General features: G+C 39.8%; 1 protein-coding gene across 3 annotated transcripts in view; it reads left to right on the forward strand.

Moving 5' to 3' along the window:
- Lrig2 (leucine rich repeats and immunoglobulin like domains 2) overlaps positions 1 to 15,675 on the forward strand; it is a 60,439-nt gene that overhangs the window by 19,679 nt on the left and 25,085 nt on the right. For all 3 annotated transcript variants that reach the window (XM_048442282.3, XM_048442281.3, XM_048442280.3), the window contains exons 9-11: positions 4,691 to 4,771; positions 6,204 to 6,275; positions 6,553 to 6,621. In XM_048442282.3, the coding sequence (XP_048298239.3) occupies positions 4,691 to 4,771; positions 6,204 to 6,275; positions 6,553 to 6,621 (222 nt within the window). The remainder of the gene's footprint in view (positions 1 to 4,690; positions 4,772 to 6,203; positions 6,276 to 6,552; positions 6,622 to 15,675) is intronic.

Below are 15,675 nucleotides of genomic sequence, written 5' to 3' on the forward strand. Positions count from 1 at the left end.
GTGTACCAGAACTCCAGCCTTGTCTGGAAGGATGCAGGTGGATAGTGGTAGCAGTCTGTTCACTGTGGTAGTTTGCTGCATGTCTTTTTGCGTGTGTGTGGTTTTTGGGTCTTTGGGGGCAGTGCTGTGGTACAAAACTTGAGCATGCTAGGTCAGCACTTTACTGCTGAGCTACATCTTCATGCATTGCCTAAAAGAAACTAATGTCATCTCAGTGTGTAGCTTAGGTTAGACATGAGCTCTTAGCTCTGCCTTCCAGGTACAGGGATTATAGGCATGTACTATCATGCTTGGCTAAATAGTATGTGTGTGTGAAGTGCACGTACATGTGCTGCTGCTGCTGTTGGTTGATTATTGACCTTGTTCAGTGGAGCAGGACCATTGATGAATTTCATTAAGATTGCTTACAGGAATCTGGCTCAGGTAGCAGTGTCTGTGAGACCGCATCTTTACTTCATTGCACTAGTAGCACATCTGTAATACTAGAGTACAGGATAAGTCTTCACAAGAGGTTTGTGTTCTTGAGAAGCACTTATCTACCAGGCACTGTAGAAGAGGATGAAGAAAAGCAGGACTTGCTCAGGAGACCAAGGATTGGGTGTGTGGGGTGAGGTGTGGGACAGTGTTAACCCTTCTGACAGTTGCTTTTCTCCCAGGATGGGCCTCATTTTATGTAGGTGATCACCGCTTCTGAGAGTTTAGGATTATTATGCTGTGTGATGCCTGGAGGACAGTGCTCCACAACATTCCACCCCTTCTTCCTGCCCATGCATTTTTTTTGCACTCCCTCTTCCATGAGACTCCCTCCGCTTTGGTGTGTTTAGTTAAAACCATGTCCATAGATTTAATTGACTCTTTCCCATCCTTTCCTCTCCTTCTTTTCCTCATCCTCCCCTACTCCCCTGCTTCCTTTCCCATGTAAACACTTCTACTTTGTTTTTCCTCTTCCTACTTTTTATATCTCCTGGGTTCTATCCCTTCCCCCTAAGAATGTCTTTTGTCCCTTCGTAGGGGCCTCTTTCTCATAATTTAAATTCTTAATGGCTTTTGATTAGAATACTTGGTGATTATTACATTCAAAATTAATAAATGGTTTCAGGAAAGAGATAGGCTCCAAATTTTGTTACCTAACCAAATGAGAAGGAGACACAAAAAGTATAAGAAAATACTCTCATACTTAGGATGCACACTGTCTTGTTACTATTATACTTAGTTACTTAGTTCTATTGCTGTGAAGAGACACTATGACCAAGGCAACTCTTATAAAGGAAAACATTTAATTGGGGCTTTGCTTGTAATTAGAGAGGGTTAGTTCATGAACATCATAGCAGGGAGTGTGGCAGTAGGCAGGCATGGCACCGGAGCAGTGGCTGAGAGCTTATATCTTGATCCCCAGGTAGAAGACAGAAAGACTGGGTCTAGTGTGGGCTTTTGAAACCTCAAAATCAAAAACCCTGGTGACATACCTCCTTTAACAAAGCCACACACCCCTTCCAGCAAGGACATACTTCCTCCTGCAGGGACATACATAACCCAGTCCTTTTCAAATAGTTCTAACTGGAGATCAATCATTCAAACACATGAACCTATGGGGTTGTTCTAATTCAAACCACCACATTTCACTCCCTGGCCCTAAACAGTTGTTAGCAATATCATGATGAAAAATGCATTTAGTTCATCTTCAAAAGTCCTCATAGTCTTTCATTGTCTCAAACACTGTTTAAAAAGCCCAGAGTTTCTTCTGAGACTCAAGGCAGTCTTCTAATTATAATTCCCTGTAAAATCAAATATTCCCAACATACAATGGTACAGAATGTACATTACCGTTCCAAAAGGGAGAAAAAAGGGCATAGGAAACACTAGACCAAAGCAGGACCAAAACCCAGCAGGGCAAATTCCAAATTCTGTGTCTCTATGTGCAGTGTAAAGGGGCTTATCAGATGGTTTTTTATATCCCACTTTTTCAGCTTTGTTGACTGTAGCACATTTCTCTGGCTGGTTCTGCACCTGTGTATAGCTCTCGACAGGTATCCATAGTTCTGACATTGCCATCGTCTTGGGATCTCCAATGTAATTACCCAGGTTTCACCTTAATAGCTTCATGGAATTGCCTCTTTGGGCCACGATGAAGGGACTCCCCTGCCACACACCTTGCCTTAGCGACTTTCCCTAATTGCTGAGGAATATTCTACAATTTCTTTCCTGTATCCTTGGTCAAACCAGAGCAGTGTAGCCAAAGTGTGAAGTTCCTCTGCCTGGCCTAAAACCTGGTCTCTTCCATGACTTACATTTGCATAAGCTTTGACTTGGTGATTTCCTTTGCCACATAAACTTTCCTTTTTATAAGTTGTAGGATTAGCTGAGTTGGTTTTTGCCCTGAGGTAACATTCCTTTTATTCCATTTAGCATCAGACCTTTCTTTAAACTTCTCATCTCTGTGGGCTTGCTTGGCTCCAGTGTTACATTCCCTGGTGTACTCCCCACCCCAACTGTATATTTTATTTTCTATTTCTTTTTGCATTATTGGCTCCTTTTCATTGTAGATCTGTGTGATAGTGATCATTGATAACCACATAACACAGTCAGTGCTAGGCTGTTTTGAAGTCTCTACCAGTGACATTTGTCCAAACCTCTTCAATTTAGTCTTTGACAGATTTTTTTTTGGTGGGGGGGACAAAGGGCAGAAAGCAGCCACATTGTTTGCTAACACATCACAAGAATGGCCTCTAATATTCTTCTCCTCTGAAACCTTCTGAACTGGGCCTTCATAGGACACATTGCTCTCAGCACATCAGTCTTCTATGCTCCTACTAGGGTGGCCCAGTTAAGCCCTACTTTATAGCATTCAACTGCTTTGTTCATCCAAAGTCCCACGTCTACCATATTTCTTTAAATAACAGTATGGTCAGGCCTGTCACACCAATACCCCAGTTCCTGATACTGACTTCTGTCTTAGTTCTACTGCTGTGATTAAACACTATGACCGGACTGGAGTGCTGGCTCAGAGGTTAAGAGCACTGTGTGCTCTCCCAGAGGTCATGAGTTCAATTCCCAGCAACCACATGGTGGCTCACAACCATCTAAAATGGAATCTGGTGCCCTCTTCTGGCATGCAGGCAGAACACTATATATATAAAATAATAAGCACAATCTTTAAAGAAAGGAAAGAAACACTATGACCAAGGCAACTTATAGAAGGAAGCATTTGATTGCGGACTTTTTTACAGTTTCAGAGGGTAAGTCCATAACTATCATGACGGGGAACATGTAACAGCAGGCAGGCAGGCAGGGCATTGGAGTAGTAATTGGAGAGCTTACACCTGATCTACAAAATAGAGATAAAGTAAGCGAGACTGGACCTGACCTGGTTTTGAAATTTTAAAGTCCTTTCCCAGTGATACCTCCTCAAACAAAGCCACACCCCCTAATCCTTCCCAAATAGTTCTACTAACTGAGGATCAAGCATTCAACTGTAGTAGCCTAAGGGGGCCATTTCTCATTCAAACCTACACACACACACACACACACACATAACTGTATATGTATACCAAACTGGCCTTAAACTCAGAGAGTTCTGCCTCTGGAGCGCTGAAATTAAAGGTATGCACCACCATACCTTACTGATTATGAGCTTTGTTAGCATTTTGCTTGAAGAGGGCTAAGAAGAAACCTCTCAGCTGGGTGGTGATGGTGCACACCTTAAATCTTAGCATTTGGGAGGCGAATCTCTGTGAGTTCGAGGCCAACCTTGTCTACAAAAGCTAGTTCCAGGACAGCTAAGGCTGTGACACAGAGAAACCCTTTCTCCTGTCTGGAAAAAAAAAAGAAGAAGCCTCTTTATATAATCTTATAAATCAGAAAGCGTGTGTCTTAGTTTAGTGTAAGATGGCTTTAGGAAGCAAATTGATTAATTTTTTGTGATTAAATATTTTAATATAACTGATATTTTATCAGCACATGATGCATACAATTGTATTTCCTCTGAGAATTTGGAATAGTGGATTTTAAAACGCTGTAGTTTTCAAGAAAACACAGTGACTATTCTAGCACATGGGCACACCATTTTTTGATTCCCAAGGGGAATGTTGGATTGCTCTTGAGCTGTGAAGCTTTGTGTTGGTATTACTTTTTGAGCTATTTTAAGGTTAAGGGCCCAGAGGAAGGCTTGAAACACCCAGAAATTCCATTAATCTAAAACTACATTTGTAAGCTGTTATCTATCTTCTTTATCTTGAAATCCTCCTTTATGTAGGATCCTGTTTACAATTTTTAATAGGCCAGTACAATTAGATGTGGTTAACTAGAAAGATTAGTAACCTTAGCAGGTTGCTTGACTTGCTTATTTGTTTGTTTGTTTGTTTTTATTTTTGAGACAGCGTTGCTCTATAAGTTCTGGCTATCCTGGAACTCACTATGTAGGTCAGGCTGCCTTGAACTCAAAGAGATCCTCCTGCCTCTACTTCCCGAGTGCTGGACTAAAGGTATATGCCACCACGCCTGCTTAATTTATTAATTCTTCTGTGCTTATCAAAAATAATCCTTTAAAAAGTAGGACTGAGTTTTCACTGTAAATAATTGTTAAAACAAGGGTCAAAATTAGCATGTATCCTTTTATGCTGCCATACCATGATCTTGCCTAGTTTATGGTAGTCATATTGATTAACAACTTTTTTCTTCCTGACACTTTCAGAGATTTGAGAAACAATGAAATTTCATGGGCCATAGAAGATGCTAGTGAAGCCTTTGCTGGACTGAAAAGTCTCACTAAATTGTATGTATCTGTGGTGTTTGTGTATATAAGGTCTTTTCAAGGAGCAATTATAAATGTTATTGGATAATGTGTTTTTTATATAGCTAGAAAGTCTGAGCTTTCCTATCATCTCCTAAAGGAAGGAGCTTTGTTTGTTTGTCAAATAGTTTGTTATTGTTTAGGCGCTTTTTATTTATAAAGTATGCCTATGGAAATGTATTTTTTTATTTCTTAGTTTCAGGTTAGCATTGTAAGAGATAGGTTTTATCATAGAATGTTCATCCATATGTTTTATTATTCCTTGTTCTCATTCATTCCCCTCCCCTACTGTCCTCTTCGCATTTCCTCCCTGCTTGAATGATTTCGTTTTTACATCCAGGTAGTTCCTTCTGCTTTCTTAGGACTTATGTACCATGCTGTATTTCCCACCCTTTTAAAGATTTCTTCCTCCCCTCTCGTGATACCTTTTATCATGAGATAAAATTTTTATAAAACTTTTATAAATTTTTGTTATATATGTGCTACTTTTCCTTATCCATCCATGTTTTACTGGACACCTAGGCTGTGGCATATTGACTCAGAGTCCTTCAGGTTTATATTTACCAGTAGCTTAGCTAGGCCAGGGTAGTTCTATTTTCAGTTTTTGGAGGAACCGCCATACTGATTTCTATAGTGACTACAAGTTTGCATTCTAAATCATGCGGGATTTGAATAAGTTACAGAATAGAGTTTTCCATTCAAATAAGAGAAATAAATGCTTTCAGAAAGTGTAGTTGAGCGGTAGTGTGTTTAATCATGAGATATGTGGGGAATATGTCTAATAATAGGAGAAAATATTCTCCTATGATGCATTTTACATCTTTTTGAGAAGGTTTTCTCCAAATATTTATACTCTGAATGTCTTTAATTTGACCATCTTTTATTAAGGAGAGAAATGGGGAATTTAACCCCAAGTAGCAATGGCAAATTATCAGCATTTTAGTGGTTAGGATGACTGTTGAGAGGAGCTCAGAGGAGCTCTGAAATCTCAAGAGGAGTTTCCATGTTGCGCTTTGCGTTAATTAGTAAGTTCATAACTTTCTTTAAAATAAATGCTTGCTTTCATTAAGCCACAATTCAATGTGTATAATTTTTTCTCTCAGTTATGTCTCAAGCCATTAAAGGGGCTAAAGAGGTTAGGAATGTTTTCTATTCTTTCAGAGGACCTGAGTTTGATTCTCAACACCTATAGTAGGTGTCTCGTAACCACCTGTAACTTCCACTTGAAGGGGTCTGATGTACTCTTCTGGCCTCCATAGGCACAGCACTCACATGAACATACCTCTACCCCACCATCTACACACAGACACATAATTAAAAATAATTTTAAAATGTGTTACTAAACCACACTATAAACTTTTAACTTACTATACTTTGTATAGATAAATATTTAATTAATTTAATTTTATTTCAGAATCTTGCAAGGAAACCAGATTAAGTCAATTACACAGAAAGCATTCATTGGTCTTGAATCCCTTGAGTATTTGTAAGTATTTCATATATATTTCCTCACTGCAGAATCTTTGTACTGGGTGTGGTGCCTGCCTTTAATCTCAGACCTCAAGAGACAGAGGCAGGCAAATTTTCCTGAGTTTGAGGTCAGCCTGGTCTACATAGCAAGTTTAAAGGCAGACAGGGTTGCATACTGAGATTGCCCCAAAACAAAACAATGTTTGCTGTCCCCGGGAGGTATATGAACAATAAAGCATGTATGTAGCTTACTATAGAGATGGCTACTGATTTTGCATTTCTCTTGATTTCAGAGATTTGAACAACAATGCTATAATGTCTATCCAAGAAAATGCTTTTTCTCAGACTCATTTAAAGGAACTGTAAGTAATTTTTTTCTCTTTTAATTATTAGTGCTTTTTGTATGTAAAGTACATTTGTGTGCTTGGTGGAGACAGAGGCCAGGAGAGGTCATCAGATCCTCTGGAACTGGAGTTACAGATGATTGTGAACTGCCATGTGGGTGCTGGGAATTGAACCTGGGTCTTCAGGTAGAGCAGACAATGTTCTTAATCACTGAGCCATCTCTGTAGCTCTTCATTGTCTGTAAAGAAAGACGGTGACTCAGGGCTCGAATGTGTACTTTACTTTCTGGACTATCAGAAACATGTGTCTCCAGTTCTTACCTTGTGATTGGTTAAGGTGGGTAGCAGTGGATCATGTTCTTTTATTTTGTGAAGTTTCTCTACAATTTTGAGTTATTAATTTTAATGTATTTAAACTACTAAAATGTTCAACAATTTAAATATTTCAGTAGAAAAAGATAGTGTTTTATACTTTTTTTCACACATATTTTTAAAGTAAAATTTTAAATGTGTAATGTTTTGCTTACATGTATATCTGTGTACCATGTATGCTTCTGGTGCCTGTGGAGTCCAGAAGAAGGCGTCAGATCATCTGGAATTGATGTTACAGACAGTTGTGAGCTGCCTTGTGGGTGCTGGGAACTGAACTCAGGTTCTGAAAGAGCAGTGCTTTTAGCCACTGAGCCATTTCTTCAACAATGCCTTAAAAATGATTTTATGTGTAAGTGCACCATGTACATGCTTGTATGAGTTCAAGGAGGTCAGTCCTGCTGTCCTGGAACTCACTCTGTAGACCAGGCTGGCTCCAAACTCACAGAGACCCACCTGCCTCTGCCTGCCGAGTGCTGGGATTAAAGGTGTGCGCCACCACTGCCTGGCACGATAAGAATTCTTAACTGCTAAGTCATCTCTCCCTATTATTATTAGTTTAGAGATTTTTCTGAGTTAAGGGAGTTAGCTGGGAATTGTTATTAATTTAAACTGTGGTGTTGGAAAATCAGTATTTTAAACGCTTTGACTAGCGGCTACTCAAAGGGCATGCAATAGAATCAGTTCGTGACAAGTCAGTGATTAAAAATGAAGAGAAAGCTTGTAGAAATTTATATAACAATTTGATATAATTATGACATCTTTGTAGTTTTTAGTAGTTTATAAAAGACTTAGTTTTGGGACAGTGACATGGTTCAATGGATAATGGTGCCTGCCTTCAAGCCTTCAATCTTGAGTTTGATCCCAGGACCCACACGATGGAAGATCTGACTCCTAAAAGTTGCCCTCTGACTTCCACATAAGTGTATGACATGTTGCTAGACGTGATAGCACACACCTGTAATCCCAGTGCTGGGGCGGCAGAAGCAGGCAAGATCCCTATGAGTTTCACATCAGTTCTACATAGTGTGTTCCAGGACAGTCAGGATTATGTAGAGAGACCCTGTTGTTGTCCACCATGCCCCCCAAAAGAATGTGGCATATGTGTATGCTACTCCTCCACAACATCTGTGCACACATACATGGTAGATAAAAATCTAAACAAATTTATATTAAAGTACTGATTTGTAATAGGTTGGAAAATGTAAAAACTGGTTCTTACCACAGATTGAGATTTACTCCAGTCCTTATAACTTGTCACAGTAGACAAACTGCTTAGCTGGAGACTCACTCTTTGTTGTCAGAGTGGGAGGAGTGGTTCCCTAGGATCATGTGGAGATACAGTGAAATAGCGGTTTAAAGAGATGTTTGTTCTTCATCCTTTGTATACTCGATTGGATTATGCTCTCTCTTTCTAGCTCTTTATAGATAATTTATTTATTTTTATTTTATGTACATTAGTGTTTTGCTACATATGTGTCTCTGTGAGGGTACCTGATCCCCTAGGCTAAATAAGTAGGGATTGTTTTAGTTTAATGTGATCTTGTGTAGTCTAATGTTCAAACTTTGCCTTATTTTTGACAAATGTCTCAAAATAAATTTTATATAAAGTCTACTTTCTGACTTCAGGTTCACTTTGGGATTGCTTAGCTAACCCTTTGAAATTTTTTTTTCTTTTGTGGTGCTAGATTCAAACCCAGAGCCAAGCAAGTGCTCTAACACTGATCTATCCCTAGCCCTTATGACTTTATAAAAAATTTTTGTATATTGTATACTTGGTGTGTAGGGTGGGGAGAGGCTTGTATGCGGTAGTGTATGTGTAGAGGTCTGAGGCAACTTTGTAGATTCTTTTCTCCTCCTACCTTTATATATGGGTTCTGGTGTCAAACTCAGGTCACCAGGCTTTCATGGCAACTCTCTTTATCTACTTAATCATTGTGACAGCTACCTGAGCCTCCCCAACCCCTTTTTTATTTCAGTTATGGAGGCTGGGAAGTCCAAAATTAAGACACCAGAAGATTATGCCACTGTATCAGTTCTCTTCCTGGCTTGCAGATGGCCTCTTTCCCCTCATCCTCAGATGGCAGAGAGTGTGGGCATGCACTCAAAACAGCAAGAATGAGCAAGAGTAAGCCTCTTATGCTCTGAGCCCTATTTGTTCACTTGTTTATTTTTTGAAACAGGCTTTCACTCTTTAGGGGTCCCGCATCTTGCTTTGTAGACAGTCTGGCCTTGAACTGACAGAGATCTCCTTGCCTCTGCCTCCCAAGTGCTGAGATTAAAGATATGTGCCAACACGACCCTGCCTGAGCCCTTTTTATGTGGGACCTCTGTCTTATGGTTTCTGTTACTGTAAAGAAACACCGTGACATGGCAACTCTTATAAAGGAAAACATTTAATTGGGGCTGCCTTACAGTTTCAGAGATTCAGTGTATTATCATGGCAGGACTTTGTACCATGCAGGCAGACATGGTGCTGGAGAAGGAGCTTAGAGTTCTACATCAAGAGCCACAGGCAGCAGAAGGAGACTGTCCCACTAGTTTGAGCATGTAAGACTTCAAAGCCCGCCTCTACAGTGACACTTCAGCAAGGCCACATCTACTCCAACAAGGCCAAACTTCCTAATAGTGCCACTCACTATGAGCTGAGCATTCAAACACATGAGTTTATGAGGGTCATCGCTATTCAAACCACCATTATGTTGACCTGGCTGGCTTTGAATTCTTGGATTTAAATGATCCTCTTGCATCAGCCTCCCAAGTAGCATGTTATAGCACCCAACTCTTCCTGAAAAATCTTTATCTCTTTGCCTTATGAAAAGGGAAGCATTAAGCTAATTTATGTGGTATGTTACCTGGGAAACGTCAATTAAATGATACTAAACATTCTGTTGGTTAAAATACTTTGGAAGTTTTTTCAAGTTCTTAGAAATTTGTTCATAGTTCTTGCTATCTGCTATAGTGTTAGCAATCATAATTTTGAAATTTTGTTTGCCACAGGAATAACTGCATAATAAAACGATCTCTTAACCACATCTTCCCATGAACCTCTTTGAAGCTGCAGCACGTTTGTATTATATTGTTTTTAGAAACTTTCAGGAACACATCAGAGTAAAATATAATCATCTGTGATGACAGAGATTCGTGGAGAAGGTTAGACAAGTATAGATTTCTGATAACGTATGATAACCACATTGGTAATTATACCATTGCTCTCAGAACTTGTAGAATTCTGATGAAGGAATTAATGGAATTATTATTCTAAGTTAAAGCAAGAATTAACTCTTGGGGACTGGAGAGATGGCTCAGTGGTTAAGAACCCCATCTGCTCTTCCAGAGGACCCTGCTTCACTTTCTAGCGCCCATATGGTAATTGATAGCGGTCTATAACTGTAGTCCTAGGGAATCCCATGCCCTTTTCTGACCTCTGAGGGTACCATGCATGCATTTGGTACATAGACATATATGTAGACAAAATACCCAAACACACACACAAAAATAAAATACTTTAAAAATTAATTATGGGGCTTGAGCTTAATGGCGCCTCTCTTCAATCCCAACACTAAAGAGGGGGAGACAGTTGGATCTCTGAGTTCCAGGACAGCCTGGTCTACATAGTGAATTCTAGGTCAGTCAGGGCTACTTAGTAAGACTATTCATCAGTAATAATAGTAATAGTAATAATAATAATCATGATGATGATGAATGAACCAGTCAAGTTGCTGGTTCTTTAATGTTCTCTTTCTAGATTTAAGGAACTCATTTCTCTTTTTTCTTAAGCTTTCTATGACTTGGAACAACTTGGCAAACTATTTCATTAGGGGGGATATGATTGCTTTCCTCTATTTATAGAGCTTTCCAGAATTCAGAAACTTAGTGGGTATCATTATTTTCATGACAATATAGTTGTTATGTAAAGTGAGTTGGATTGTATTCCCATTTAACAGTACACAATTGAAGAGTTTGACTAGAATGTCATATTTGAGTGACATTAAGTCAGGTATGACTAGAGAGTTTTAAGGAACTCAGGTTGACCTTAAGACACCAATGTTTATAAAGCTCCTGGAAAAACTTAAAAATTTTTCCTTGTAAGTAAGCATGTTCTGGCTGTCCCACAAACTTCTGAGTATTTTGGGAACCTCTAGGACAGAAGAATTATCTGAAGGTAAATCCTGGAGGTTATGTCTAGTGACCAGTTCCTGACTTGGCTTCCTAACCTGCTAAGAAGCTTTGAAAAGTTCCAGCAAAGCTAATTTAAAAAGGCCTCTGTGGTCAAGCACTGTTCTCACTGCACTATAAATAATGAGCCAAAGCTAATGAGAACTGACTTTATTTTTAAGCAAGAGTAAAGGGGAAGGAGTGGCTGTAGAGGGAGAATTGTTTCATGGAAAGTTAGAGTGTGCCCTTTGTGGTTTCTGTAGTGCAGATTTGTCAGTCTGTACCGAGTTCTTGGTCCTCTAGTTGCTCTCATACCTCTCGCCAGCTTTCTGAGATAATGTTTCCATTTGTTCTCCAGCGTCCTGACTTGGTACATAATAAAACAACCTTTCCCCAAAGTTGTTAGTTGCAGCAGGAGACATGCTGTAATCATAATCAGTCTTGTATAGCCTACCTTCCTGCGTGTTGCTGGGTGGAAACTGGGGAAATCTGACAGTTGCCAAGATTCATCCTAACTGAAGATGCTTTGAGACCAACATCTAAGAATCTTTGTAGTTAATCTTTTGTTGTTGTTTGTAGCATGAGGGGCCGGCTTGTTGAGGTATCTGTCCCACCCGGTACCCCACAACCAGCAAGCCCCAAAGAAAATCATACACAGGACTCCATAAGATTATAAACTGATTAACCCTTAGCGCTGGCTACTTATTAGCTCTTATAACTTATGTTAGCCCATTATCCTTATCTACGTTAGGACATGGCTCAGTACCTTTTCCAGCGGGGCAGCTTACATCTTTCCTCTCTGGTGGTCTGGGCAGAACTGGCAGAGGAACCTCCCTGCTTCCCAGAATTCTCCTGTTCTCATTGCATCACCTCTACTTCCTGTCTGTTTTTCCCGCCTATACTTCCTGCCTGGCCAATCAGCATTTTATTAAAATACATGATTGACAGAATACAGATAATTCTCCTGCACCATTTCCTTTTTTTTTTTAAAACAAAGGAAAATACCCATAGTCCATTTGTTGGGAATGTGGGCGTAGTATTTCAGGCTACTTCCTGCTGGTTGGGGGTGCTGATGATCTTATGGGGACCTAAAGAAAATTTAGACTTATAATCAAGTCATGACTGAAGTATCCTGGGAGTCTCGATCATCTCAGGTGACAGTCTTGAATCTGTTCTGGATGTAGAATTCAGACATCTGGGCCATCTGTTCCTGTCGGAGATTTCTCAGGTGGTCTTCCTTGATCATACTGGATTTTTCTTAACTCAGAATGAATCCACAACCTCTCATTTTCTGTGGAAACAAAAGCAAAATCTCTTCTCCAAAGTAACATACCTTTTGACTTCAGTTTTGAAGCCAAGGTATTTTTAAAATTCCTATCTTGGGTTAGTTCAGCAGCATTTATAAACAACAGTCCTTTAGCAGCTGTTGCTCCTTCCTCAGCATTCAAACAATTCAAAGAGAGCATAATAGCATACAGTATCAAGATTCTCTGTGCGTTTTCCATATTTATGCGGCTTTATTTTAACCTCTATTTCTTTTATTTTTTACTTTTACTTTTAGAGACAGGATCTCTGTATATTTTTGTCCTGGAATAACTCTGTAGACCAGGCTGTCCTTGAACTCACAGAGCTCCACTTGTCTCTGCCTCCCAAGTGCTGGGATTAACCTTGAACTCTCAGAGATCTGTCTGTCTCTGCCTCCCAGGCATTGGGATTGAAGGTGTATGCTACCACACCTTGAAGTCACAGAGGTCTATCTACCTCTACCCCTTGAAGTCACAGAGGTCAATCTACCTCTACCCCTTGAAGTCACAGAGGTCAATATGCCTCTGCCTCCCAGGCATTGAGATTAAAGGTGTGTACCACCACACCCAACTACTCCCTTTTTTTCTTTTTTTTTTTACTTCTAAGAACTTTAACCTTTAGCCTGCATATATTTTCAATACATAGTAAACCATTTAGAGGTTTTCTTCCTCTTTGAATCTCTCCTCACTGTATATCTCTCTTTTTCTGACCACATGAGCTTTAAATTTACTAAGCAATATGGAGAGCTGTGGCTTTGAAGGCTAGATCCAGCCCATTCCTTAGCTCTCCAGCCTCATTGTGGAGGAACCATCAGAGCCATTTTTATGGTCACAACTCTACAGTGTTTCAAGGTCTCTGTCAGCAAGCAAGCTGCAGCATTCTGCTCACAGACCACACTCAGTCGGACTGCCTGCCTGCAAGAGTTGTTTTTGTTTGTTGAGACAGGGTTTCTCTGTGTAGCCCTGGCTGTCCTGGAACTCACTAGTAGACTAGGCTGGCCTTGAACTCAAAGATCTACCTGCCTCTGCCTTTCACATAATTAAAGGTGTGGCCACCATGCTACTCTTTTCTGGACTTAGAAACTTGAGTTTACAGTTTGTTTTAACCACTGAACCTTGTTTTTATTTTCATAGAAATGTGCCCCCCCATTAAGTATATTAAGGACTTACACCATCTAGTGATATTCTTTTTTTTTTTTTTTTTTTTGCTAGTCTTGCACTTTATTGCCTTAACCACGTCAGGTCTTGACTGCATACTTGTGGAGTGGGTGCAGCTCCTTCTGTGCTTGATAGATGGCACATAGCTCTTGTCTGCTTGGATCACAGGTCCAGGGGCTTATATTTCTTGTCCTTATAGAATCTCCTGAGGTTTTCTTTTTAAGTCTGATTAATGGCAGCGAGGACACGGGCAGTGTATTTTTGGGCTGCTCATATCTAGGAGACCTGGAAGGGGGATGGGAGATGTCACCTTTTTAGTTATACAAAGCTGGGACAGCTCCATCTTCAGATCCTAAACTACTACCTACACTAGGCACTGCACTATAAATCTGCTAAGTCTTGATTTCTGTGTCTAAAAAATAGGGCAGACAATGCTTACGTGGTTATATTACCTGTTTCCCTTTAAAACAAGAAAAGAAAACCTTTAGCAGGCAAGGGTAGTGACTCAGGTCTATAATCCTAACAGTTAGGAAGCTGAGGCATGAGGACATCCTCAATTCAAGTATAGTTTTCTTCACTTCTGGTTTTTTTTTTTTTTTTTTTGCTTTCTATCCCTTGCACACCTACTCTGCCTTCAAGAGCCTAACAGTGTGTGCACGCACACACACACAGAGTTTTCCCTGAAGTGTGTGAATACAATATAATAAAATATTAGCAAAAAGTATCTTGTAATTTATAAGTAACTCTCTCATGAACATCACAATACGTAGGCAAAGCGTGAGGAGGAATGCCAAAAAGCATAGAAAATTTTTATTTATTTATTATGTATACAGTATTCTGTATGCATGTATGCCTGCGAGCCAGAAGAGGGCACCAGATCTCATTACAGATGGTTGTGAGCCACCATGTGGTTGCTGGGAATTGAACTCAGGACCTTTGGAAGAGCAGGCAGTGCTCTTAACCTCTGAGCCATCTCTCCAGCTCCTAGAAATTTTTATAAATTTATTTAAAATTTTATTTAAAATTTAATAAATTTTAAAATATTTTTAAGCAGACTTAAAAATATTTTAAGGGCTGGATAGGTGGTTTAAAGAGGTAAAAAACAGTTTCTAGGCTCCCAGGCTGATGACCTGAGTTGGATTCCTGGGTCAGTGGAAGGAGTGACCCTCCATATATGTACTGTGGCATGATCCCCCTTCCCACCAAGTTAACAGAGCATTTAAATTATACAAAGAATAAGTTGTAGTGTTCCCCAAATTGTTTGCTTTCTCTGCCAAGGGATCATGGAGAGAAAAACATTGATTTCTCAAAGGGATCTGTTTTATAGACATTTTTTTTAAAAGTGGCTCTTACTCTGAATTGAAGTATATTGCCAGAGGGCTAAAGTGCTTTCAGTCTTGATGAAATAATTTGAAAATAGCAATATACTTCCCACATAAAGCTCTTTCAGTGCTTCAAAATCTGTGACTAGCCTTGCCCACAATGTTTCAAGAATGTAAATGTCAGGAACGTAAGCCCGGTACATGACTATCCACACACCTTTCACCTGAATATACTTGTTGTTAACCTTCTGACAGACTTACCCAATTCCTTTCATTCTTTTCTCACCTTCACCTTTGCTTCCCTATACATATATAGTTTTTATGTATACATTGTACATATAGAAGTCTTGTTTTCAGACCATCTAAAAGTACTAAAGACATCAAGGGACTGGAGAGTTGGCTTGGCTGTGAAGAACACTTGGTGGATTTGCAGGGAATCCAGGTTTGGTTCTCAACACCCACATGATAGCTCACAACCATTTGTTTTTCCAGTTTGAGGGGATCTGATTACTTCAAATGTCCTCAGACACCAAGCATTATTAACGAATCAATCCCACACCAGTTATGTCTTAAGGGGTTATTTATTTGGCAGGGGGTAAAACTTACATACACCATAAACCGTCAGGAAGGGAGCCTAGTCGCTGGAGCAGGAGCCGGGAGCAACAGCCGAGACCGAGCACCGGAACCAAGAGCCGGAACCAAGAGGGCCTATTCCGGATATGCTTCTCTTTTTAAAAGAGAAATATACCACGCCCCAGTGG

This window comes from Myodes glareolus, chromosome 17 (genome assembly GCF_982192425.1).
Source record: "Myodes glareolus chromosome 17, mMyoGla1.1, whole genome shotgun sequence".
Lineage (NCBI taxonomy): Eukaryota > Metazoa > Chordata > Mammalia > Rodentia > Cricetidae > Myodes > Myodes glareolus.